The sequence below is a fragment of the Polypterus senegalus genome, chromosome 5 (assembly GCF_016835505.1).
Source record: "Polypterus senegalus isolate Bchr_013 chromosome 5, ASM1683550v1, whole genome shotgun sequence".
In the NCBI taxonomy this organism is placed as follows: domain Eukaryota; kingdom Metazoa; phylum Chordata; class Cladistia; order Polypteriformes; family Polypteridae; genus Polypterus; species Polypterus senegalus.
In genome coordinates, this window is record NC_053158.1 from 127,632,601 (window position 1) to 127,659,481 (window position 26,881).

Consider the following 26,881-nt stretch of genomic DNA (forward strand, 5'->3'; position numbering starts at 1 on the left):
AATTGTGGGTGGGGATGTCTCACCTATGCTGGTATCAGCAGAAGGATGGTTGGAGGATGCAGTACTCTGAGGTGAGAGTGGGTTAGGGTGATCAAACCTATTAAAGAAGTTGTTCATTTGGTTTGCTCTGTTCACGTCTGTCTCAATGGTGGCACCCTACTTCGAGCTGCAGCCTGTGATAATCTTCATCCCATCCCATTCTGTTATTCTGCAACTTCTGCTCCAGCTTTCTCCTGTACTGCTCTTTCACCGCCCTGAGCTGGACTCGGAGTTCCTTCTGCACGTGCTTGAGCTCATGCTGATCACCACCTTTAAAAGCCCTTTTCTTCTGGTTCAAAAGGCCCTTGATGTCACTTGTAATCCATGGCTTGTTGTTAGCATAGCAGCGTACTGTTCTTACTGGAACTACAATGTCCATATAGAAGTTCATGTAATCAGTAGTGCAGTCAACAGCCTTTTCAATGTTCTCACTATGTGACCCCAGCAGGATATCCCAGTCTGTAGTTCCAAAGCAGTCTCTCAGAGCCTGCTCTGCCTCAGGGGACCACTTCCTGAATGATTGTGTGATTGTAGGTAGCGCCTTCACTCTTGGTTTGTAGTGAGGCTGAAGCAGAACCAGGTTATGAGCTGCTTTCCCAAGCGCAGGCAGCGGGGTGGCGCTGTATGCGCCTTTAACGTTTGCTTAAAGTAGGTTGATAGTCCTATTTCCCCGGGTGTTACAGTCCACATACTGGGGGAAGGCAGGTAATGTTTTGTCCAGCGTTACATGGTTAAAGTCACCAGAGATTAGCACAAGTGCCTCAGGGTGCTGCGTTTGTAACTTAGCAACCGTGGAATGGATGATGTCACTCGCTATCTCCGCGTTCGCTTGAGGGGGGATGTAAACAATAACAGTAATCACGTGTCCAAACTCTCTGGGCAAGTAATAGGGACGCAGACTTAGGGCCAACAGTTTAATGTCCCTGCAGCAATTGGAGATTTTAACGTTTACATTTCCTGAGTTGCACCACTTTGTATTGACATAGAGAGCGAGTCCTCCTCCTTTCTTCTTACCACGTCTCTGTCTGCTCTAAATTTGCTAAACTCGGGTAGCTCCACGTTAGCATCTGGGATGGTAGTTGTTAGCCACGTTTCACTAAAACACAGCAAGCTGCATTCTCTTGCATGATTCCTTCAAAGACTAGTTTGATGAATGCATTCGTTAAAGTTCTGTATTTAACAGTTCATGATTGTGCAACTTACAAGATGTTCTTTATCACTGGCATTGAAGCCACAAATCCCTGCAGCTTTCATAAATTGCAGAATTCTTCATCTTTAACATTAGAATTACCAGAGCCTATGAAAAAATTTGTAGATCCGGCTCACCTTAAATCCCATCGCATCTCTCCGTCAGCGTCTTTTGTCCTGTAAATGTGCCAAAAAGACAAGCAGCCTGTTATCCCTTCCCCCCCGCCGCCGCAGAACGTGCACAATGTTCTCCCAGCTCATGCCTTGATTGATTATCTGGGAGTGAAATGCTGGAGTTGTAGAGTGGAAATAATACAGTGCATCCAGAAACTAATCACAGTGCATCACTTTTTCAACATTTTATGTTACAGCCTTATTCCAAAATTGATTAAATTCATTTTTTTCCTCAGAATTCTACACACAACACCCCATAATGACAACGTGAAAAAAGTTTACTTGAGGTGTTTGCAAATTTATTAAAAATAAAAAAACTGAGAAATCACATGTACATAAGTATTCACAGCCTTTGCTCAATACTTGTCGATGCACCTTTGGCAGCAATTACAGCCTCAAGTCTTTTGAATATGATGCCACAAGCTGGGCACACCTCTCCTTCGCCAGTTTCGCCCATTCCTCTTTGCAGCACCTCTCAAGCTCCATCAGGGTGGATGGGAAGTGTCAGTGCACAGCCATTTTAAGATCTCTCCAGAGATGTTCAATCGGATTCAAGTCTGGGCTTTGGCTGGGCCACTCAAGGACATTCACAGAGTTGTCCTGAAGCCATTCCTTTGATACCTTGGCTGTGTGCTTAGGGTCGTTGTCCTGCTGAAAGATGAACCTTCGCCCAAGTCTGAGGTCAAGAGCGTTCCGGAGCAGGTTTTCATCCAGGATGTGTCTGTACATTGCTGCAGTTATCTTTCCCTTTATCCTGACTAGTCTCCCAGTTCCTGCCGCTGAAAAACATCCCCACAGCATGATGCTGCCACCACCATGCTTCACTGTAGGGATGGTATTGGCCTGGTGATGAGCGGTGCCTGGTTTCCTCCAAACGTGACGCCTGGCATTCACAGCAAAGAGTTCAATCTTTGTCTCATCAGACCAGAGAATTTTGTTTTTCATGGTCTGAGAGTCCTTCAGGTGCCTTTTGGTAAACTCTAGGCAGGCTGCCATGTGCTTTTTACTAAGGAATGGCTTCCGTCTGGCCACTCTACCATACAGGCCTGATTGGTGGATTGCTGCAGAGATGGTTGTCCTTCTGGAAGGTTCTCCTTTCTCCACAGAGGACTTCTGGAGCTCTGACAGAGTGACCATCGGGTTCTTGGTCACCTCCCTGATTAAGGCCCTTCTCTCCCGATCGCTCAGTTTAGATGGCAAGAGTGTATATATATATATATATATATTTATATATATAGGAAGAGTCCTGGTGGTTTCGAACTTCTTCCACTTATGGATGATGGAGGCCACTGTGCTCATTGGGACCTTCAAAGCAGCAGAAATTTTTCTGTAACCTTCCCCAGATTTGTGCCTCGAGACAATCCTGTCTCGGAGGTCTACAGACAATTCCTTTGACTTCATGCTTGGTTTGTGCTCTGACAGGAAAAAATAAAAGCAACTTTTCCAAGTCCTATAAATGTAGACCATCTGTTACAGACGCAAACCAAATGCATGTGGGTACTGTATAATATTAACAATAAGAGCAGCTCACTACTGAAAGGGCAAATATAGGAGGCAGTTGGGATCTAACTGGGGACTCTTGATTACAAGTCAGCAAATCTTACCACTACACCACGGAAGCTGTTGTATCGTCCTTGAACCTTTTGTGAAAGTTTTTATTTGATCTTTGGATTTCAGGCTGCACACATTATATAGTTTATGCCAACATTTTGTTATTTACTACTAAAATATGAAAAACGTTTGTTTCAACAATGTGTTTACACAGATTATTGTAGAAACGGAACACTAATGAAATGCATGTGTTCCAAGTAACAATCTATTATTTCCACTCTAAAACACCAGCACTTCACTCCCAGATAATCAATCAAGGCATGAGCTGGGACTGGGAAAACATTGTGCGCGTTCTGCGGCAGTGGGGGGGATGGGATACCAGGCTGCTTGCTGCTTGTCTTTATCGGCACATTTACAGGACAAAAGACGCTGACGGAGAGGTGCGATGGGATTTAAGGTGGGTCGGATCTACGAGTTTTTTCGTAGGCTAAGGTAATTCTAGTGTTAAAGGAATACTCCACCCAAAAATATTTCTTCTGCTTTATTTGCCTCCATTGTTTGTTGTGATAGTCAAGACAAACTTTAAATTGATTATTTTGTTTTGATGGTGAACGGAGATCAGAAATTTCCTTAAACAATAGACTTCAACTAGTAGGCTACAAACAATATCAAAATATCCAGAAAAAAAATCTTTCTTTACTAGTGGTCTTATTTTCATTTTGTTACAAGGATAGAGTTTCAGATATATTGTAAAATAAGAGCAAAGTCAAGTAACCCAAGTTAAAAAAAAAATTTTCTCAAGAGGCTTTATCTAATTTAGTCAGTTTTCATATCTGTGAGAAATTTTATGCAGAGTTCTTAGCTATATTATGAAAGGAAGCATAGTCAGTTGCTATTTCACATAAATTATTAATTATTATTAATAAAAATATTTGAATGTGCATTTTTATTGTGGGAATGCTCTAAAATAAGAGCTACATTTGAGCAAAAATGTATAAATCCAGTCAACAGCAGCAAATGCTTAATTTTGCAAGTGTTTTTAACAATTTATCAGCAAAAGTAGATACAGTATAATACAGTAAATGCATTATATATTTAGTTTTGTCTATACTAATTGAGCCCTATTTAAAATATATGTATGTAGATACAGCTTGTATGCAATTAATTCCATATTAAACAGTAAACAGAGTGAATAGGAAAAGGTAAACAATTTTCAGGAAACGGGATGAAAGAGATCAATATCAGTGTCTCTAAAGTGTCGGACCTTTTTTTTTTCTTATGAATGTAAGAATCTAGTAGTGAACATTATATCTTTATAGACATGATGTGTTGTTAAATCAGCAGAGCTTATTGGATAGGATAGACAGCTGTGGGAAACAATGCAATTGATTTGACATGGCCGTTAATTCCCCTTTTTTTAAAGTTTAACAGTCAAGGCATCGAAAATTTTGGAGATTTGTACAGCATAGCATTTTTAATTTTATTTTTTTCTTTTTACATCTGTGTAGCCTTACAGAGAAGCTGCTTATTAATAAATTATTTAGGATATTTTACCTTTTTGTAATAAATGTGTACATGATATCTTTAGTGTGTTCATTTCCATTTAATTACTTTTTTTTTTCTTTTCAGCATGAATTTGCGTGAAGTATTAAAAAAATATGGCAAAGATGTTGGTCTTCATATTAAAGCAGTGCGTTCATACAGTCAGCAGCTTTTCCTAGCATTGAAACTTCTAAAGCGGTGTAATATCTTGCATGCTGATATTAAACCTGATAATATTTTGGTAAGCACATATTTTTTGTACTTGAAAATAGAAAATACAGATCTTAATTCATATTTACTGTTATAATCATGTGTTTTATGTACAAGATCTCCATGTTAGAATTTTTATAGACTCCTAATTAAGACTCATTCTCATACCTAATTTTGCAGCATATATTTGTGCAGTTCTAATGATCTTTATTCTACTTATAATATATATATTTTTTTAATCTGGATAGTGTAAACTACTATTAAGATCTGGTTTGGGTAGTGTCATAGTAGAAGTGAAAGTTCTCTTATTAACCTACTAGACCAATTTGTTCCAGTTTGCTAAATTTTACGTTTGCCAAGCTTAATTTAAACCTTTTTTCCTGTGAGCTTGTATGTAGTTCACAGGTGATGTCTCAATTGTAAATATTAGATACAAGCTTTGAAATTTAATACATAATTTCTGTTAAAATGTACTTTTATTCTTAAAGATTTTGCTTTTTTTTAAGTTCATTCATTTTTTACTGTGAAGTTTATTATTCATAAACAATTACTGTGCACTGCAGGATCCTATCACTTGTCAGACATTTCATACAAAGTTAATATTACATAGGCTCATTAAAGACATGCCAAAGCTTTTAAAGAGACAAGGTGTACATATTGAATTTTTACAGACATTTTGATTGTCTCCAATGACACTGCTTGCAGCTTGTTTCATTTTAATTTTTTTGGCAGGCTTGTTAAAGTACCAAAGGAAAGCTGTACTGAAAGATCTGGTAATTGGTTTAAAAACGCTATCCAGAAATAAAGGTCATTTAAAATTATCATTACTGTATTTTGTAGGTACCTCTTCAGACATGTTTAAAAAAACTGACTTTATCTTACTAGTTTTATTTTAACTTTTATATTTTTCCATTACTTCTAAAGCATGTAGTGCAGAATGTTACTTTTTTTAATTAGACTTTAACTTTCGGGTTCAGTTTCAACATAGCAACAGTATGGAAAACATGATTCATATTGATTCATATATATATATATATATATATATATATATATATACCCCTGTTTATTGCATTTACCATCTTTTAGCTCTTATTTCATCTAAGTACACCTCACTATGTGCTTCTGTGTGTCCTGTGGTTTGACTTTTCATGAATTTATTCCTTGTAGTGCAGTTCTTTGTACTACTCTTATGTATAGATCAACATTTCTTTCCTTTTAAGCCCAGGGAAGGCCGGTGAGCATATGTTTGAAGGTTGTTGGATGAAGGGGTCTTGCCTAAAAGGATACCCAGGAGAGTGGAGGATGATGATTTAGGGCAGCTATCTAACCTGGATAAACCTGGTTAATGACCATTAATTCAAAAACAATGATTTTATTTTATCCCTTTTTATTTTCAAACCTGCAATTTTTAGTTTAGTTTAATTTTGACAACTTCCCTGTTTAGTAATGTAATATCCACTGGAATTGTGCTACTGATTGACATCATTAGATAATAATTTCAATCAGAAAAGTATTTAATTTAATTTCAAGCTTTGTAGTTTATGGCTGAATTGTTGAGTTATTAAGAATGGAACCAGACAATTATTCATCTCCAATTCATGCAAGACTGTTACTAGGAACAGATAATTTAAATAACATTGCAGTGCATCTGCCGCTTGATTGGTACCCAATGGCTTGTTGAACTAAGGTTCAAGGAGTTATTGAGTAATAGTCTTTAGCCCAAATCTTAACTTCTTTTATCATACTACTCCTTTTATATCTTTCCTTTCAATATCAGAGAAGCTGCTTAATTCATCACCACTAAACAAAGGTTATTTCTGCACTTAACCCATAGAGAACATTTTGAAGAAATTGCTGCAGTGTTCATTTTTGATACTTAAATATACTTAATTGATTTCCTTTTGTTTTTCTGCATTGTTCCACATCATTTTGGTGCACATGATTTCTGTTTCTTCAATCTCCTTAAATATGTCTATATTTGTACTACTGTACTTTGTTATGAACTGAAACTTGCACAGCTCATTGATTAATTCATCTTCACTCTATTTTTAATGAACTTAATATTTACACAAAGTATAACAATCCATACAAATAAAAATGAAAAGTTGCAAAAAGTCCCCAAAAACAAATGTTTGGCTACATTGTTGTAATTTTTTGACTAAACATGCTGTTGTCAGTGTGTGACTATTACAGAGTATCAGAGATTCCATATACAAAACTGAAACTAGCTATACAAGCCGTTTGTTCATATAGAAGTTTACATTTATAATGGTCTAATATCACAATTATGCAGTTGCATTACCATATATTTGTGGATAAGTCGGGGCTTGATGTTGCTGTACGATATTTTAATGTCGGTCGTATAATTCGAATGTGGAAAACTCGCGCTGTTCGTCTAAGAGATTATGATGTGCTAACGTCCACCTGAGAGAATAACCGCAGAGCACACTGCCTTTTTTTTTCTATGTATTGTGCCTACGTGACCACACGGTGATAACCGAACTATTCTGAAGCAACGTTTGCACTGTTTTGTGTTTTTTGTATCTCACACCCTCATACACCTTTATCATAAGAGCATCCCTTATCTTCGATCGAGCATTCGATCAGAAGAAAATATGAAGCTGGTTTTAAATTAAAAGTTGTTGAAGTGGCGAAAGAAATTGGTAACTGCGCTGCTGCAACAAAATTCGATTAGTCTGAGAAACTGGTGTGAGATTGGAGGAAGCAAGAAGATGTAAAAAAAAAAAAATTTAGTGTCGCATATAAGTTGGGGTCTGATTTTATGATTGATTTTTCGGGTTTCAAGACCCGACTTATACATGAGTATATAAGGTAATTAAAATTCATATCTCTTGGGTCTTTTTTTTATATTTTTATAATAGTGTAATATAGAGTATTTCCTTATACAACATTTACTATTAATGCTGCAAAGCCATGCACCCTTTTTGGTTTTTCTTGCTTTCTCTTTCAGGTTTTTTGTCATTAATGTTACCTTTACATTTATTGTTATCTTCAGTCTCCAGTGTTGGTTTGATCATTCATTGCACATTTTCTATTTCACAAATACTATCTCAAGGCACTTTAGAGTAATCTTACTGTTTAATGGAAACAGCAGGCTTTCCTTCATTTCTTTAAGAATTCGGCTATCAAATGAATCTTTGAAAAATTCTTTCTGTTTTTAAACAACATCTACAAAAGGGTGCTGTGTAGTATAGCGGGCTTCTTATTTTGGCAAGATTATTGTAACGAATAGTGTTGCATAAAAACAAATCACTAAACCAACCCCAAATAAGCAGTCTGCACTGGGGCTAAGCGATGTATAAGACAGGTCATCAGGCAGTGAGCATTTAAAATTTTCAAGATATGTGTTGTACTTTATTTGACACTACAAATTGCCAAATTTTTTTTTTTTTTTTGACTAGTGGAAAAATTAGAACGTGTGTTCATATATATAATTAATCTGTCTTTATTTGAAACCATGGGTACTGATGGTTCAGGAATTATTTAAAATCTTTAGCAGTTTTTTTTGTTTTAATTTAAATACTAAGCTATTAAGTTGCTTTTTGTAACAGTGCAAGATTAAGAAACAAGAAGTATGCTAAAATTAATATTTTACTTCAACAGGTCAATGAATCTAAAACTATTCTTAAACTTTGTGATTTTGGCTCAGCTTCACATGTTGCAGATAATGATATAACACCATATCTTGTCAGTAGATTCTACAGAGCTCCTGAAATCAGTAAGTGTTTTCTTCTTTGTTTTTGAATGAGTGCTTATAGCACTTTTTTTCTTAAATGTATTTTCTGTTTTGCAGTTATAGGAAAGCCCTATGACTATGGGATAGATATGTGGTCTGTTGGTTGTACTCTGTATGAGCTTTATACTGGAAAGATACTTTTTGCTGGAAAAACTAACAATCATATGTTGAAGCTTGCAATGGACCTAAAGGGGAAAATGCCAAATAAGGTAAGTATCTATTTCCTCTTGCAGATTATAACCACAAGGCAGTAAAGTTTTCCCTGGTAATATAGTGGGCCACTAAGATTTGCACTAGTAACAGTGATTTATTTTACTTATCATGGGAAAGCCAGGACACCACTCAACCTGGTCTGACACACACATCTATCCCATTAAAGCTGCTACTCAGAGGTAAAAATTAAAAATAGACATATCAATATTAATAAATATAGCCTTAATTCATGTTTACAACACAACCAAATCGCAATTCCAAAAAAATGATAAATGATGAAGTTGATGAATGCGTGTTTGCTTCAGTGAACAGTTCCTTGGAAATGAGATACTTTGTCCTATTTTACTGAGTGTCTAAAGGTTTGTAATGTTGAGTGTTTGCTTTCAAAAGACACATTTGACAAACAGTTAAGACAATTAACAAGGAACACTAAACCCAAAAAAAAAATATAATCTTTATGGGTGATATGAAAAGCTATTGCTATAACTTTGTGACAAAAAAACAAAAACAACACCATTACACCCTTTTGTAAAAGCAGCCTCCATTTAAATCAGCCTTTTTCCAGGGTCCTATGTGCAGCAGGCTGACAAAGTCTGCTGGTGCAATTGGTCATATTCTCAATTATTATTTATATTAAGGAAATAATTGAATAGTGTTCAGTTTTATTGCAAGTTCATCTTTTGAAGGTGCTTGCCCAGTTTACTTCACTGCGTCATTGACTTAATTTTTAATGTTACTGTTATTTTTATGCAGAAACAAAATCGATATTTTTTCACAAAGTTTCAACTGAATTATCAATATAATATAGTTGTCATTGAACACATGAGAACCAGTCATCCTAGACAAAAAACCTGAGAAAAGTCCTAGATACAGAAGTGAAATGGTTGGCTTTTGGATTTTCTCCCAGTGCTACCTGTTAGTCCTGGTATGAATTAAAAACTCAAAACATGTAATATATGGCTGAAATCATGGTGTAGTATAGAGGGGGTAACATGTTCATAGGGTATTGTGACACAGATGGGATCTGTCTTGTTCTGCCTACGGCATTTCATTTTTTTTTTCCCCAGTGACTACATTGTTTGTCCTCACATTCTTCTGTTTTGCAAAAGGCATGTACATTAAGATTCAATAAATAATTTGTTACATTTTGTCGAATAATTAAAAACATTTGTAGCAAAATGTAAAATAAAGCAGCTTGATATATTATCTGGCAATTTCACAAACAGAATGTAACATTTTGATAGTAACCGGAAGACATCATAGCATCCTAGCTGCACGGAAATAAGCACTTTAGTTGTCTACTAGGAAACAGCAAAACTCTTTTCATGAAAATAAGTAATGCCCCCTCTAGCCTCAAGAAACTAGCCAAGGCAGAGGTCCAGATGAGAAACTAAACCATGAAGAACAGACAGTGGGAAGCTACAGCAACAAGATCAATTATCTTGTAATCTTTGAAATTCCCAGCTGTTTCAATGCAGCTAAAGACATCTATGGCCCTAGTACTCACAGAGCAATGCAGTGGTAATCTAAAAATGAGGGTGAACTGATTAAAAGGAGCACACCACTATGCATATTGAAACATCTGGTCAGAATACATGTAGAACTTGATGAGTTGTTGAAATGTTTTGAATCTGAGGAAAATCAAAAATGCTCCAGGAACTGATGACCTTCCTTGACACCATAAATTTTTAAAGAACTTGTATTATCCCGGTAATGATTTGGATCCCTGATATACAGTAATCCTAGCTGACATTATGGATGTCATGATTGTGACAGTGTTCAAGATAACAAACATATCTCATCCCACAACCACGTTCAGATGAGCAAGATGCTAACTCCAGTCACTCAGTACTTTGGTGAAGCCTTATGTTTAACTTTTCTCTTCAGTATATAGAGATGCTTTACAGGGTTGGTGTTGGAGTAGGGGGATGATATTTTGGTGGAAACTAAGCTGTGTGTAAGTACGCATCAAGAGTTTATTTTCACTTTGATCCCAATAAATGGAGATATATCTCACTATTACAATTTGCCATTCTAAAATCATGCAGATTTTTATTTCATTAATTGATATTGCATGCTCCTATTACTAAATTATAATCAAAAAATATTGTCTACTTGTTTATTCAAAACCAAGTGTTTATAAATATTAATGCAAAATGACCATGTTATATAGTGGATATAAAAAGTCTACACATCCCAATTAAAATGCCATGATTTTGTTATGTAAAAATTGAAACCAAAATAAATCATATCTGAAATGATCCCATTGTTAATTGTGAAATTGCAACCTTCCTGTATGCAAAGAAGGTGAAAGCAAATCAGAAACTGTTTAGTGAAAAAAGGGAAAACTTAAAAAAATAAAGTAAAAAAATAATTACATAAGTGTGTACATCCTTTAATAATTAATGATGTGGCTTTGTTTACAGTCCGTATATGCCTGCTATCAATTAACGTGACTGACTGCCTCCAAATAATGTTTAGCTTTTCCTGTCGGATTATCCTGACACCATCTTTATTGCAACCTTCTGCAAAGAGTGTTAAAAGCGCAAATGGTATTTCATAATTGAAAGGTATCAATTAAGAGAGATGTACAAAAGAATAACCAAGTAATTAGATATACTATGGGGCATAGTGACTGCAATTGTCAACAGTGATACTGCCAAGAACAGGGCTTTCCTCCAAGATTGGTGAGAAAACAAGGGGAAAACTAAGAGGTCTACAGCAACATTTAAAGGTGATGCAGAACCCTACGTGTAACTATCTCCCATATTCTTCTGATGTCTGGGCTTATGGTGTTGGGTAGCAAGAAGGAACATTTTCTAATGAAGAAAAACTTCTAAGCTTGGGTAGATTTTTCAAAATGAACCACCCCTTCCGCCAAACCCATTTGGAAAAAATGTGTTATGGTCTAATGAGACTAAGATTTAACTTTTATACCGTAATTCTAAAAGGTATTTCTGGCACAAAAACAACACAGCCAATTGCCCAAAGAACACCTGGGGCTGATTTTCTTCAAATGGAACTTGGGGTTAAGTCAAGTAGAAGTTAATCATATATAGCTCTTAGTACCAGTCAAAACCTTCAAGTGTCTGTAAGGAAGCTGATTGTGATTAAGAATTTAACCTTTCAACATAACGACGACCCAAAGTATAAACCAAAATCAGCAAAAGAATTGTTTCACCATAACAATATTCTGAAATGGCCCAGCCAAAGTCCAATTGAAACCTGGTGCCTCATTTGCAGTATAAAGCTTGCAATACACAACAACTTGTGCATATTTAAGGCAACTCTAACCCATTTATATGCAACATTTCATAGAAACAGCGAAATGTCATCATCCTTTGTAAAGACGGTAAATGCATGCAAACTTGCTAAATGATGACTTCCTTGTATAATAATACATATCACCTAGCTATCACTATACTGTGCATTGACATGAAAAACTTGTTTCACCTCAAAAATGATGAATTTGATGTACTGACTTCCCTTTTAAGGTGGGCAGTACTGCATATTTGCACATAACCACCTTTTGTTTAGCTTACTGATCACTAATATCACAACCAAGATGCACTAAATCGTGCTTGCTGTGCTGGAAGCCAGTAACTGACTGGCAAGGCACTACATCCAGTTTCTACATGGTGTGGGTGTACATACATTAAAGACATGTTTTTGCCAACATAAGAAGGCAATTTGCCGGTATGTCTGGTTCTCTTAACATAATTGGATCACTTTACTGCACTTATATTGCAGTAAGGACACAGATTGAATGAAACAGCTTTTGTTAACTTTGTGTAGTGACATTACATTAGTGCACGAATCATCTGTGAATCCAAGATGCGGCTGACAAATGTGTCTTAGTGGCCTTTGTCACCATGTGATTAATTTATTTTGGGACAGAGTAACTTTGGCAAATGTGAAAGTGCTGCAAGTGGTGAATGGTGGGTAAGGTAATTGACTGAATCCTCAGTCTTTCATATGGCTAGTACTATTCACTGTAACATTAATTACATGTGCCCGGGTGACTGTGGCTATCAGGTCAGACTTTGGTGCATTACACCTTTTTTGAACCCCCGGACCGCATTGGGGAAGTGCTATAATGCCACACATGATCGTGTGCTGTCAGCTGCAGAGAGCAGTCAGATACACTTGATTGCAGGTGGCAGTGTCTTGATGTGTCAGAAGGGAGGCTGCTCTACCAGCCGGTTAACACTAGAATTATCAGAGCCAATGAAAAAACTCATAAATCTGGCCCACCTTAAATCCCTTCGCATCTCTCTGTCAGTGTCTTTTGTCTTCTAAATGTGTCGATAAGCCCATGCAGCCTGCTATAACATCCCCTAACACTGCCTCAGAATGGGCAAGAAGTTCTTCCATTTCCTGCCTTGATTGATTATCTGGGAGTGAGCTACCCTGAATTGTAAGGGGAAATAATTTGACGTGTGTTTTGTGTCTACAACAATCTATGTAAATATATCGTTAAAACAAACATTTTTCATGTTTAAGTAATAAATGACAAAATGTAGACATGAACTGTATAATGTGTGAAGGCCGATGGCCAAATATCAAATAAACACTTTTACAAAAGGTGCAAGTACAATACATCAGCTTCCGTGGAGCAGCGGTTAGAACTGCTGATGTATAATCCGGATGTTGTGAGTTCAAAAGCAGCTCCCGGCAAATTTACCATTTAGAGCAGTGTAATCAAGTGTGTCTGGCTGCTTCTGGTAATTCTAGTGTTAAGTTTGTGATTACATATGTATAAGGTAGATTAGCATGCTCCATTTATGGATGTTTCAGGGTGGTGTGATTTACAAATGGTGAGTTGCGTAAATGGTGTGTTTGCAAGGTTTTATGCTCAAATCCATTCAAAGTTTTACAAATCAGGCCCCTAAAGAGGACTCAGCACAAGGATTGCCTTCACAATTTGACATTTTACAAGATGTGCCAAGCCGATAAACACTGTACCAAATGAACTGAGTGTTGTAATGAAATTAAAAAGTGCTTCCACAAAGTACAGTAATCCCTCCTCGATCAATTCTGGAACGCAACCCCCGCGATAGATGAAAATCCGTGAAATAGAAACCATATGTTTGTATAGTTTATTTTTATATATTTTAAGCGCTTATAAACTCTCCCACACTGTTAACATTATTAGAGCCCTCTAGACATGAAATAAAACCCTTTAGTCAAACGTTTAAACTGTGCTGCATGACAAGACAGAGATGACAGTTCTTTCTCACAATTAAAAGAATGCAAATATATCTTCTTCTCTTCAGGAGCAGAGAATTTCAGAGTGGGAGAAAGAGAGCGCTCGCAAAGAAAAGCAAACAATCATAAAATCAATACGTGTGCTTTTAAGTTTGCCGCGGCATTTTTTAGAGGAGCGTCAGTATCTTCTAAGCAAACATCCTCAGTGCAAACAGCCCCTCTGCTCACATCTCCTCCGTCAGGCGCAGAGAACGTCAGAGAGAGAGAGAGCGAGATTAAAGCAAACAATCAAAAAATCAATAAGTGTGCTTTTGGAAGCACTGCGATAAAGCGGCATTTCTTAGAGGTGCGTCCGTATCCACTAGGCAAAATGCTTCTGTGCAAACAGCACCTCTGCTCACAGCCCCTCCGTCAGGCGCAGAGAATGTCTGAGAGGGTGAGATAGAGTCAGTGACAAGCAAACAATCAAGCATATCTTATAGCATGGATGAGTTTTAGTTAATATATAATACATGCTCTGATTAGGTAGCTTCTAAGCCATCCGCCAATAGTGTCCCTTGTATGAAATCAACTGGGCAAACAAACTGAGGAAGCATGTACCATAAATTAAAAGACCCATTGTCCGCAGAAGTCCGCGAACCAGCGAAAAATCCGTGATATATATTTAGATGTGCTTACATTTAAAATTTGCGATAGAGTGAAGCCGCGAAAGTCGAAGCGCGATATATCGAGGGATTACTGTATTACCTTAGGGATGTGCACACTTTTTGTGTCCTCCCTAAATGGTTTCTGATTTGTTTTATTGTGAAACTGCAAGCTAGAAAAGTGTATAAAGTTCAGACTTGATTTATCTTGGTTTCATTTTTTATACCACAAACACCTGCCATTTTAACAAGGGTGTGTAGATCCATAATTATTTTAATTAGGAAGATCAATTCACTTGTTAAACAAAAAATACAAGCTCAAATAATTTATACAAAATAAAACTATAAAGGCATGTTTTTATTCAAGCTTTGTAGTGTTTCAGTACACTGCAAAGACTGTAAAAAATGGACAGATGAGAGCTTACAATGCATGGTCATGTTGCTTTTGTTGTGACTACCGATTAGTGTAGTCATGTGACCACTAACAAAATACGGGTATTTTTAGGGTCCAAATTAAGTAAGTGAAAAGTATGTTTTGCATCTGATATCTCCTTCCACCTTCTGATTGTCCTCCCTTATGCAATCGAATGAACAATGAACAGTTTATTGAACTTTGTTTAGCAGAGAACAGTTTTGCAAGATGGCGTGTTACATGCCCCACACATAACCTTAGATGGCCTCTTCATATGCAATGATATGTTTTATCATTAGATGTTGTACTTTTGTACTGTCAACTAGGGTAAAGCCAAACAATTTCCAAACACTACTGAAGTCCAAATAGTGACACTTGGAAAAAACGAGGGAGACTTTGCAGATTTTATTCATTTGTCAGTATTGGCTTATGCATGCCTAGTCCAGCGGTGAAAAGATCAACACCATCTCAAACTTTTAAGTTGAGGAAGCAGGTGTTTTATTGATAATGTTTCAAGGATGAAAAGAAGCTGAAGCTTCAGAAAATATATGCAACAGCCCAAACCCTAGGACCTCCAATATCAGTCAAACCCTGCTCAGACCTGTAGCAAACTATGTGGAGTCCAGGTTGATTTTATTAACAATCTCTAGGCCCATCTGTAGTTTGTTCTTTCCTTGGGAGGAAATTATCCTTAACTGTTAACGGTTTACTAATGATTTTTTTTTTTAATATTTGCATATTAAGGTACTGTTCAGGGACAACACACAGCATCTTGTACAAATGCATTTCTCTATTCTGCAGATAAAGAATAATAAAAAGCATTTTAAGCTCATGCTGTGCGCCATATCAGTTCAAGACAATGCTTAATTTCTAGGATTATACAGTAATCCCTACTCGATCGCGGGGGTTGCGTTCCAGACCCCCCCGCGATAGGTGAAAATCCGCGAAGTAGAAACCATATGTTTGTATGATTATTTTTATATATTTTAAGCCCTTAGAAACTCTCCCACACTGTTTATAAATATTCTCCGCACAGTTATACAGTAAACCCTTGTTTATCGCGGTTAATCCGCTCCAGACAGATAAATGAATTTCCACGAAGTAGGATTCTTTATTTATAAATCTAATATTTTCGCAGTTAGAGCATAGAAAACCTGTTTACGACCTTCTAAATACGTTTTTTAACATTATTAGAGCCCTCTAGACATGAAATAACACCCTTTAGTCAAAAGTTTAAACTTTGCTCCATGACAAGACAGAGATGACAGTTCTTTCTCACAATTAAAAGAATGCAAACATATCTTCCTCTTCAAAGTGCGCGTAAGGAGCGGAGAATGTCAGAGAGAGAGTAAAGTAAACAATGAAAAATCAATAGGGCTGTTGCGCTTTTAAGTATGCAAGCACCGCGATAAAGCAGCGGCAATGAAGGGATCAATGCGAAGGTAGCCTTTCAGCATTTTTTACAGGAGCGTCCCTATCTTCTAAGCAAACAGCCTCTGTGCAAAAGCCCTCTGCTCACATCTCCTCCGTCAAACGCAGAGAGCGTCAGAGAGAGAGAGAAAGCGCGAGATTAAAGCAAACAATCAAAAAATCAATAAGTGTGCTTTTGGACGCACCTCGATAAAGCGGCATTTCTTAGAGGAGCGTCTGTATACACTAGGCAAACAGCTTCTGTGCAAACAGCACCTCTGCTCACACCCCCTCCGTCAGGCGCAGAGAATGTCAGAGAGGGTGAGATAGAGGCAGAGACAAGCAAACAATCGAGCACCGCGCAGGAGGCAAATCTTATAGCATTGAGGAGTTTTAGTTAATATGTAATACGTGCTCTGATTGGGTAGCTTTTAAGCCATCCGCCAATAGCGTCCCTTGTATGAAATCAACTGGGCAAACAAACTGAGGAAGCATGTACCATAAATGAAAAGACCCATTGTCTGCAGAAATCCGCGAATCAGCGAAAAATCCGCAATATACATTTACATATGCTTACATATAAAATCCGCGATAGAGCAAAACCGCGAAAGTCAAAGCACGATACAGCAAGGGATCACTGTATATAAAAAAATATTTTATAAATAAAATGCTACTACCTTCACTTAATCCGTTTCATAATATAGTATAAATTCTTGTGAATCAAGTTAATGCAAAATAGTTGTATCCATCTCAGTTTGCAGTGTAAATCATGCTCTATTTATATGCACCTACATACCTTTATATTTTTGTGATATTTTGCAGTTACAAGACAGAGTACTGAGAAAGGGCCGTTATCAAGAATTAATTGTTTACATTTATGTAACATTCACAATGTGAAAAAGTGGCTTCCAATTTTTGGCTCATATCTGTTTTTTTTTTTATATATAAACCTCCAGTCACAAATAACTAATTTCCCCAAGAATCTCTAATATGCTTGTTATTTTATACATGCACCCTCTTCTATAATTTTTTTTGCAGCTGGTCAGTTCCAAATGTAAAACAATTACCCTCCATTTATGATTTATTCTGCGTCTTTTATTATTGTTCTTAACTTCTCTTTTTTCATTTGCCCAGTGGAAAACTGTACACACAAGCTAAGTATGACCTTTTCAGTATGAGTGATTGACCAGCTCTTCTACATGTCAAGTGGTGGATATATGGGTGCAATGTATGTTTCTCTTATAATAATGAAGAGGTAGTGTTGGCAGTTGCTTTAAAGCAAATCCCCTACCATCCTGGGGGAGAAAAGGGGAGAAGTAGAAAAAACACTGCTGAAAGAGACAAAATTGATCTAAGAAGGTAAAGGCAGAATAAACAAATATATTCTTTCATTTATGCTTGTGCACACATGTGGAAGCTTGAGATGAAAATACCAGTTCAAAAGCTATAAATGTGAACAATGCATGAGAATTCATTAGCTAAAATGAACTATGTACACTTAATGCCCCTTGTCTCTCGTGTTGTTTTAAAGTTCAGATAGCAGTGTATTAATTCTCCCACCTTTAAGTAACATTTTTGAATAAAGAAGTGACTAATCATGAACTCCAAGGAAGAGATTGGCTTATCTTATTTTATAAAAACATAATCTTAGGTAAAATCTTCTGTTTAAGGTATAAGCATTGCTGTTCTGTAAAGCAAACCTGTCAAGAGAAATTTGTTGATGCTTAATGTAATCTTATGATTGTATGACCTGACATGCCAAAATAATGCAGTCATTTTTTTCCCCAAATACATAAAAAGTGATGTATAGAATTTTAGGATATCTGGAGATTTGGCAGTTCATGATGGCAAGAGTGAGAAATTGAAGGGGAAAAAAGATTGTAACTGTTGCTTTGAATGCGGTTGTCACAGCTATCTCTGTTTATAGTTACCTGTGGACACAAGAGAAACCAGGATAGACAAAAAAACTGTTTAAGAACTTCAAAATGTCAAGGGAAACATTTGAGTGATATAAAATAAGTTGGTAAATTAACAGAAAATTCCATCTCATTCGTTCAGACACAGGTCAAATGTATTTTGCATGTGTCTCACAGATTTAATGCCAAATTCAAAAGTTGTCTAAATGCAATCAGAAAAGTTCAATGTAATTTTTGCTTTACATGCGTTTATATAAAAAAAAAAAAAAAAATGCTACACATACAAGTGAAAAAGATACCTAGCACAAAACAAGATAACATCAGGACATTTTTTTAGGTGGTTCAAAATTTTAAATCATCAGTTCTTTTTAGGTGATTCATAATTTAAAGTCAAAACAAACTTTATTTTCATTATCATTTGTGTGTGTGTATGATATGCTCTTGTGATGAACTGGTTTCCCAGCCAGAGCCAGTTCCTGCATTGCTCTAAATGGTGCTGGAAGATGTCATTACTCCCTGCAACCCTGGTTTGGTTTTCAGAATATTAATTTTTAGTTACCATAAGACTGTACTTTTGGATTGTTTTTGTTGTGCTCTAAATTTATTAAGTCATACAGTATTTAACACACATTCTGAATTGGTTTGTTGAATATATTTTAGGTTAAACTATGGAAATTTTTGATGGTTTTTGTTAATCTGCTACACTTTAGTATTGTATTAAGTTAGCCCTGCTAGAACCAGAACAGAACATTTCTTCATTTTTTTTATATTTGCAGATGATAAGAAAAGGCTGCTTTAAAGATCAACATTTTGACCAGAATTTGAATTTTTTGTACATTGAAGTGGATAAAGTGACAGAAAGGGTATGTATGCGTTTCCCCTTTTCAGTGTAAATTTTGTTTAAAAAATGTTCCACCGATTTTAAATATGTCATTTGACAACATTATTACGGAGGTGATAATTGAGCAGATTGATATAACCAATAAAATTAATTTGGATTATTTGTACATTAGGCTCCAACTCGAAAATGGTATGCTATATGTACATTTTTATTAACTTGTATTCTAGGGTTGAGTCAGAGTGCTGCACCAAATGCAATTATGAGGTTCTTAAATCTACAAATCTTAAATAGAATTAACTTATTCACTCTAGGATATTTTGATTTGAACACAAGCATCACACTTTATTAATCTAGTAGTAATTAAGTAAGCCTTTTTCTTTGTCAAAGGAAGGATGACATAGTTGCCATGATAGTACCTAACAACAACATTTATTTATATAGCACATTTTCATAAAATAATGTAGCTCAAAGTGCTTTACAAGATGACAAAATGAAAGTTACAAGAAATGAAAAATGTTTAAAATTAGACAATACTATTGAAGAATAAGTAACAACAAAAACAGATATGGTCAGGTGGCTAGGAGGACAGAAAAAAAGAAACATAAACTTCAGTTAGGCTTTAGGGGTGGGGGTAGGGGGGAATCTGCAGGCTTCTAAGACCAAAAGACTGCCCTGCCGCCAGTGGGCATTCCACCTAATACAAATGTTCCTAAATAGGTCCTTTTTGTTTTCAAGCTTCACATGGGAATTTAATGATGTTCGTCTCATGGACAGCTGAGACACCAACCTTAATTCATTATCTCAGGGGAACCACCACAGAAGAACCGGAAAAGACAGCAAAGAATAATGGGGATTAGTACAGATTCCTAAAGAATTATGATAATTCTATACCCATATAGTCTATTAGGAATACATATAAAATGTATCTATGAGAAAGCCAAATTAAAATAATGAGTTTTTAGTAGTTTTCTAAAGTGTTCCACGTTATTAGCGTGATGAATTTATGTTGAGAAAGTATTTTAGATTTTCGATGCATAACAGCAAAAGGCCGCCTCACCACTTCTTTTAAGCTTAGCTCTAGGAATTATAAGCAGACCTCTGTTCAAAGATCTAGGCTTATGACTTGGGGTGTAGGGGAGACAGCTATTCCAGAATTTAGGACAGAGCACGATTATATAAGGCTTTTTAGACCATTAGCAGTATTTTAAAGTCAATTCTGAATGACACAGGTAACCAATGTAATAAGACTGTATAACTATTAGATAGAGGAAAAAAACTATTTTACAGAATATTAATGTTGTGCTTAAAATTGGCACACCAGCTCATAATTTTTGTAAAAGGTTGCAGATAAACTAAGAATTGTGTTTGACTTGTCTGTGGGCCAGAGCTGAAAACTTTTTAACATTAGTCACTTTGAGCATATTAAAAGGCTCTAAAAAAAACTATATGGAAAGAAATGATAATGATGGAGTACAGTACATGTCATAGAATCACATCTGAAATATAATTCTCTCACTGTAACCTCTTTTCCCAATTGTGTAGATAACAGAAATTGTCATTTTCTGTGCGCCCAACTTTTCCTAATAACTGAATACAACAGTAAGCAAAAAATGTAAAATACTTAATCAGAGGCTAAACTTAATTTGTAAAGATTGTCTAATCTCAGAATTCCCAGAAAAGCACATAATGAATATGCAGAAAACAACTTGGGGTGGGTTTCCAGCCAATTCCAGTACAGTTTGAACCACACATTTGCACTCACTCATGTTGGACTAATTTAGAGTTGATAGTCAAATATAGCCTGCCATTTTATAGTCTTCAGTTTTGCCCAGACTTACCAGAAAGAATTCATCAAGTAGCTCATTTTACTAGTGTTTTTTGTTTAACCCACATTCATGCTACAAAACCACTGTTTATTGAAAAAAGTACTACATACCTCTCCTATACTTCATGTACAGTTTGTTTATGCGCCATCTCCAAATTAAGTTATAAACGTTTTCTCAGTGATGGACTGTCCTTTAGCCTTGGGTTAGATTCTGTTTGGTACCCAGGGTTTCCAGGATATCTGAAATGAATGAAGCTTGTCCTGTAATTGGATAGATACACAATATATTACGGAAGAGGCAAAATCCTCCTGGGTTACTCGCATTACATTATGCTGTATATTGGAACTAGCTCCTTGCATACTGTAAACTCAGGCAAATAATTTTCTATTTGTTCTATTATTACACATATCAATATATAATATAAATATATTTATATTATCCTGGGTCATGTATAGCTTCATGGTTCATTTTAGAACAACAGTAGGGAAAACATGGGGGGTTAGTGGCAGGATTAGTATTCCAGCCACAATAAAACAAACTTACACTGTTCCAACGTGGTGCTGAGGTGTCATCCACTGCATTTGGGTCCCAGTAGAGGTGGTTCTTTGTGTGGTGGGTATGGCAGCACGTTATCAGTACATGCACCCATCTAGAATGTGATGAGCAACCTATAAAATATTTGCTGCAGCTTTCTCGATGTAAATATAAATTCACTTTAGTTGGAGCAGATTAGTATTTACTTTTCTTTACTTGGTAGGTTTATTTTAATTACTAAATGTCCAAAATGTGGAACTCATAAAATACTTCAAAATCATCATCTGAGAAAAAAATCCTGCAGAGCATTTCTTATATGTTTGATGATTGCTTAAAATAATAGTTAAAATGTCACCTTGTAAAAGAGATGTTACATTGTCCCCGTAGAGATAAAGTACTGAAATGCTTCATACTAAAAATAGCCACTCAGTTACTGTGAAATTCATCTTCATCTTCTAATTTTTTGTAACACATGAAGCTCCACCTTCTCATAATCTTTAGTATGCTAATGACAGTTTGATTAACTATTGAGCATTTTCATTTGAATTATATGTGTAATTGGATTAGAATTATATTTGTATTAGTGATGACTGCTAAACCTAGTGTTTATAAAATGATGAATAAAATGTTTATGTGCACTTGTAAAGGACTGTAATCTGGCTATTTTTTTCCTGTAAACTTACATTTTCCAAAATCTTTTAGGGATTTGTTAGTGTCAATTGTGTCAACAGTCTCTACAATTAAAACTTTATGTGTTACAGGAGAAAGTGACAGTCATGAGTACCATCAATCCTACAAAGGACTTATTAGCTGATATGATTGGATGTCAGCGCCTGCCAGAGGATCAACGCAAAAAAGTCATTCAGCTAAAAGACTTGCTGGACCAGATTTTGATGCTTGATCCAGCCAAACGAATAAGCATCAATCAGGCACTACAGCACCCATTTATCCAGGAGAAAATATAATTGCCTTATTATGGGTTGAATGAAAGCATTGAAAGACTGAAACCTTCAGAAAACTTGGTTTAAAGTACTTTAATTTCCAGCCCATTGTTCACCTCCCTCACATGTTCAATGCAGTATTTCTTGTTCTGAAGTTCAACCAAAGTAGGGGTCCAAAGAATTTTAGGTGGCGTACAGAGTGCAGTCTTTGCTCCTCTAATATTCATCTACCCACAACCTGACTTGCTGGCAGGTTTGTATTCTTTTAGGCCGTTCCAGTTAGTAACAGCCACAGGCTGGCCCAAAGTTGTACATAATTCAGTAAAAGCTTATTCTTGGGCCCTTGCAAATACACTGGTGCCAGTGAATGGTATAATTACTGTAAATATGTTTTGTCTATTTTGTTCATATTTTGATTGTATTAAAGTTTTATTGTAGTTGCCAAGGCTGCACATAAAAAGTTACCTTTATATAACAGTACACACCAGCTTTTACAGTGGAGAATATTTGTACAAAATAATTTTATTTCTTTTTTCCTCTTGTTTATCTCAGTATGTGCAGATTTGGCAACCATGCTTTCTGTAAAATGGCCAGCATAAATGCTGTTTATATTCACATTTTCCTAGGTGTATGTATGCAGGCCACAGCAGCATGCCCTTGGTGTAATTCTGTGCTGAAGGGGGTCTGTTCCTACTTGAGCCTGCCAGCAAGGATGGTCTCATCTTTTTAAGCAGGTTGTGTACCACTTTCAGTACACTGAAGGTAAGCTTAAACCATCAACTTCACTGGTGCTTTCATACATTACACTGGCACAAATTATAATACACATGTGTATGTGGCTTTAAACTAAGTAGGCCTCTATGCATGATTCTAAATGCAGCATCAGTAAACTGCATTTGAATTTTCAGACATGTATGTTTTGGAAAATAACACAAATGCTACTTTTCTGAAGTCAGGAAGATTTGATGGACATCAGCACCTTCAGTGTACTGTTTCTTCTTTCTTTATATTCTATTTAAAAACAATAAAACTGTTAAGACTCCAATAAAAGAAAAAGAGAGGTAGTTTAAAATTGTTTTTTTCTTTCAGTAACTGCATGTTAGGGCAAGACAGGGAGAACCCCATATGTATAGATTTCAATTGAAATTCATACAAAATATTTTAAATATGATTTGATCTAAATAGTGCACTGTTTATGCTGAATATAAGTTGTTTCGTTGCAATTTACATTGCTTTCATTATTTGTGATCATGTTGTCTTTCAATACAGGCATAAAACCTTCCACTCTTGAGCAAAGCTGCTGCTTTTTTAAAGCGGTAATTGCTTCTTTATTTTTTGTATATTTTTTTGGGTTTTAAACAAATAAAGAATATCAGTTGTAGAATGATACCTAATTTTGTCTTGTAAACTTCGTAAGATTCCCTGCATGTGGTAGTGGCCATGCAGTTTATTGTACATTTTCAGAATGCATAATAAAACCATCTGAAAATAAAGTTTTTTTGTGGAAAAATAAAAATGGCTTTTAGACGTTAAGAGATTATTTCATTTTTGTGAGCGCTTCTGTGTATTCTAGAAAATGCTTTTTTAATGATTTGGCAGTTTAATTATTTTAGGCAGAATTAAAGCTAAACACCAGTTTCATTAATTGAAATTTTACATTTGTGCTTATATATTTGAGCTTTGGCTCATTTTAAGATGCGACAGCTGTTGGTTTTTATTGCATCTGCTGCTGCCTGCTAACCGTTTTGGTAGAAAAGTAAGAAACTAAATTGTGATGTTAAAGCTGAAAAATATAAAGCTTTGCAACATGTGTCATACACATTATTCATCTTTATACAAACTATAAACATTTTCAACATCTAAATTAGGGATGTAAATGATTATATAACATTTTATGTATAAATCTTTTTAATTATAGAGTAATTCTGCTTAAGTTTGTTCTTTTTGTACATGTATGCAGCAGTTCACATGCCACCTACAATATAGAGCAACAATGCACAGAACATTTCAGTGCTATTAACTTAATTACTACAGATAAAGTGCTAAACCACTACTACTTATGTTTTAATAGGAAGATTGTTTTTGGGTTTTATGTACTAAAGACATGCTTAAATTATGTAGTCAAGCTCCACTAGCTGTTCTTGAGAAGAGTAATGCCATTATTTTGAAATTAGCAGTACTTTCCCCCAAAAGACTTAGAAATCACAAATATTATCTAAATTTAATGTATTTTCCACATTCCAGACTTGTAAACATTTATTGAAACATAGTTGTGTGAGTGTTTAGTGGTATATTTTGTCATGTTTATCTGAAACCTAAACATTTACTTTCTTTCGACTTAAAATGCCATGGCAAAATGTAGAACATAAATGTGCTGTACAATTCTCTGAATATCTAAAACTGCAGTTCCTTGGTAAAATTACAGCTTAAATCTGTGTTTATACTTATTTGGTTATTTTACAAGACATAAAATACATATGTACATCATACTTTAGGTGCATATTGTGTGTCAATAACTTATAGTGGATGCAGTAGTTACGTGTCTCAGCAGAATTATGTCAGGAGCTTGGTTACACTAAGTTTTCATAAGATTTTTATTTATTTATTTTTTTAAATTTCCTTTAGGGTAATTGCTTAAAAACAATTTCCACTTTTACATCCCTAATTTAAATGTTTTCACTGCTTTATTACTATAATTTGAGACCTTGCAAAATGAGTACTTTAATTTTGTAATCTAACTAATGTTTGTGATGTTTTTTCACTTTTCCCTATGATGATGCCAAGAGAGAATGAAATCAAGTGTTGCTACTATGACTGGAGGGCAGTCTACGTCACCCGATCCATGGTGCACTACTTTGAGTGAGACCAGACCTTCAACTGCTTTAAAAGGTCATTTCTGATGGCATGTGTAGATAAACATGACAGGAAATAAATTTAAAATAGTACTAACCTATCTAAGTAATAATAGACATCTCTTTAATCATGGTGTGAAATTAAAACAGCAAATCTTAAAAAATCTTTTTTTTTTTTTTTTGGTAAAGTACTTTAATAATGTGTAATAAGTCTTTATTTGTTCTGTAAAAAATCTCCATAATGTGGAGGACACTTCATTTTTGTCTTTTTCCAAATGTTGAACATGTCTAGATTTAAAAAGATTACAAAATCCAGTGTGTCCTTCAAATTTCGAAATTACTTAGTCTTCTGCATGACAGTTTATGTGCTCAATAAACTTGGAAGATTAATGTAAAACAAATAAAGAAGTTAGTTGTTTAAAACATGGTTATCGTTTGTGTAATAGTTCTTGCAAAGTTATTTTATTAATAATTATAATGGTTAAAAAAATCTACTTTCCAATAGCAGCTGATTGAACATTTTTAGATAAAGAAGGCATAAAAGTGGGTCAGTACTTGCTTTATGTATTTTGTATTGTAGGTGCAGAGAATCAGAAGCCAGCAAGAAGTCGGGACCTGAGCAAAGGTTTCTGTCTAGAAAACAGTTTTGTGATTTCATTGGATCCTCTGGTACTTGAACCATATAAATGTGTTAAAATTTATTTGTTGCTTAAATACTCACTAATTCCATCTGTTTGCAAATACATAGTTGTTGTGAAGTTGTTCCTCATCCCTTTGATTTAAATTTTTATAAAGAGTATATTTTATAATTTTAGATTATTTTCATATGTTGCCACACTGCTAAACTAATTAGGAAGAAACAATGTCATACTGTATAGAGCTCTTGTAAGTAATTAACACAAACGTTTAATACATAAATAAATTATACATTATTACCTCTCCTTTTGTTCCAAACGTTTAATTTTATTTAAAGCTTATTATAGTCAAAGCTGTATAATATTTTTTTTGCGTAAGAATCAGATCAATGTAAAATCTACTTTTAAATTTAATTTGCCACCAAAGGCGCAGCAGTATCCAGACTCTTTTGTTTTTAATGCAGTGATTCACATCTCAATATTGAATACCATGCTTTATAGTCCCAGCCCCACTGTCCAGACCTTTTAGGGTCAACTATTCTTCAGAGGTTATCTACTGAAGAGATAAACTCAGACTTTTTTTGTTCTTACTGCAACCTAGATGTAGAAATCTGCTGCCATCTTGTGGGTGAAATAAATAAGACCATGTATTCAAAAATCAACAGAATGAATTTCTTGAATTTTTTTCCAGCTACTGTATTAACAATTTGATTTTGTTATTTTCTCACATATACAGTACAGAAAGGGGGTGTGTGTGTGTGTTTTAACATTCCATATTATGGGAAAAATACATCAATGAAAGCAGTACTTTTTGTATTTTTATACTGTTCATATTTCATTTGTTGTGTCCATTTTTTACTCTGTTTGACCTCTGTATATCAGTATGTGCCAAGTCGGCAGACATGGATCTACGAAATGCTTCACTAAAATATTAAACACACGTGGACAGTATTTTCATTTTTGTTTAACAAATTATAAATGCCCTTAA

The 26,881-nt window shown here is 35.4% G+C and overlaps 1 protein-coding gene across 6 annotated transcripts in view; it reads left to right on the top strand.

Moving 5' to 3' along the window:
* Positions 1-26,881, top strand: part of prpf4bb (pre-mRNA processing factor 4Bb) — a 155,573-nt gene that overhangs the window by 125,725 nt on the left and 2,967 nt on the right. For 2 of the 6 annotated variants that reach the window (XM_039753328.1, XM_039753333.1), the window contains 7 exons: positions 4,582-4,735; positions 8,329-8,443; positions 8,519-8,670; positions 19,041-19,127; positions 22,227-23,722; positions 25,191-25,295; positions 25,839-25,927. In XM_039753328.1, coding sequence (XP_039609262.1) covers positions 4,582-4,735; positions 8,329-8,443; positions 8,519-8,670; positions 19,041-19,127; positions 22,227-22,430 — 712 coding nt within the window. In that variant the 3' untranslated portion in view covers positions 22,431-23,722; positions 25,191-25,295; positions 25,839-25,927. The remainder of the gene's footprint in view (positions 1-4,581; positions 4,736-8,328; positions 8,444-8,518; positions 8,671-19,040; positions 19,128-22,226; positions 23,723-25,190; positions 25,296-25,838; positions 25,928-26,881) is intronic. The other 4 variants (XM_039753330.1, XM_039753329.1, XM_039753332.1 and 1 more) reach the window with 4 other exon arrangements.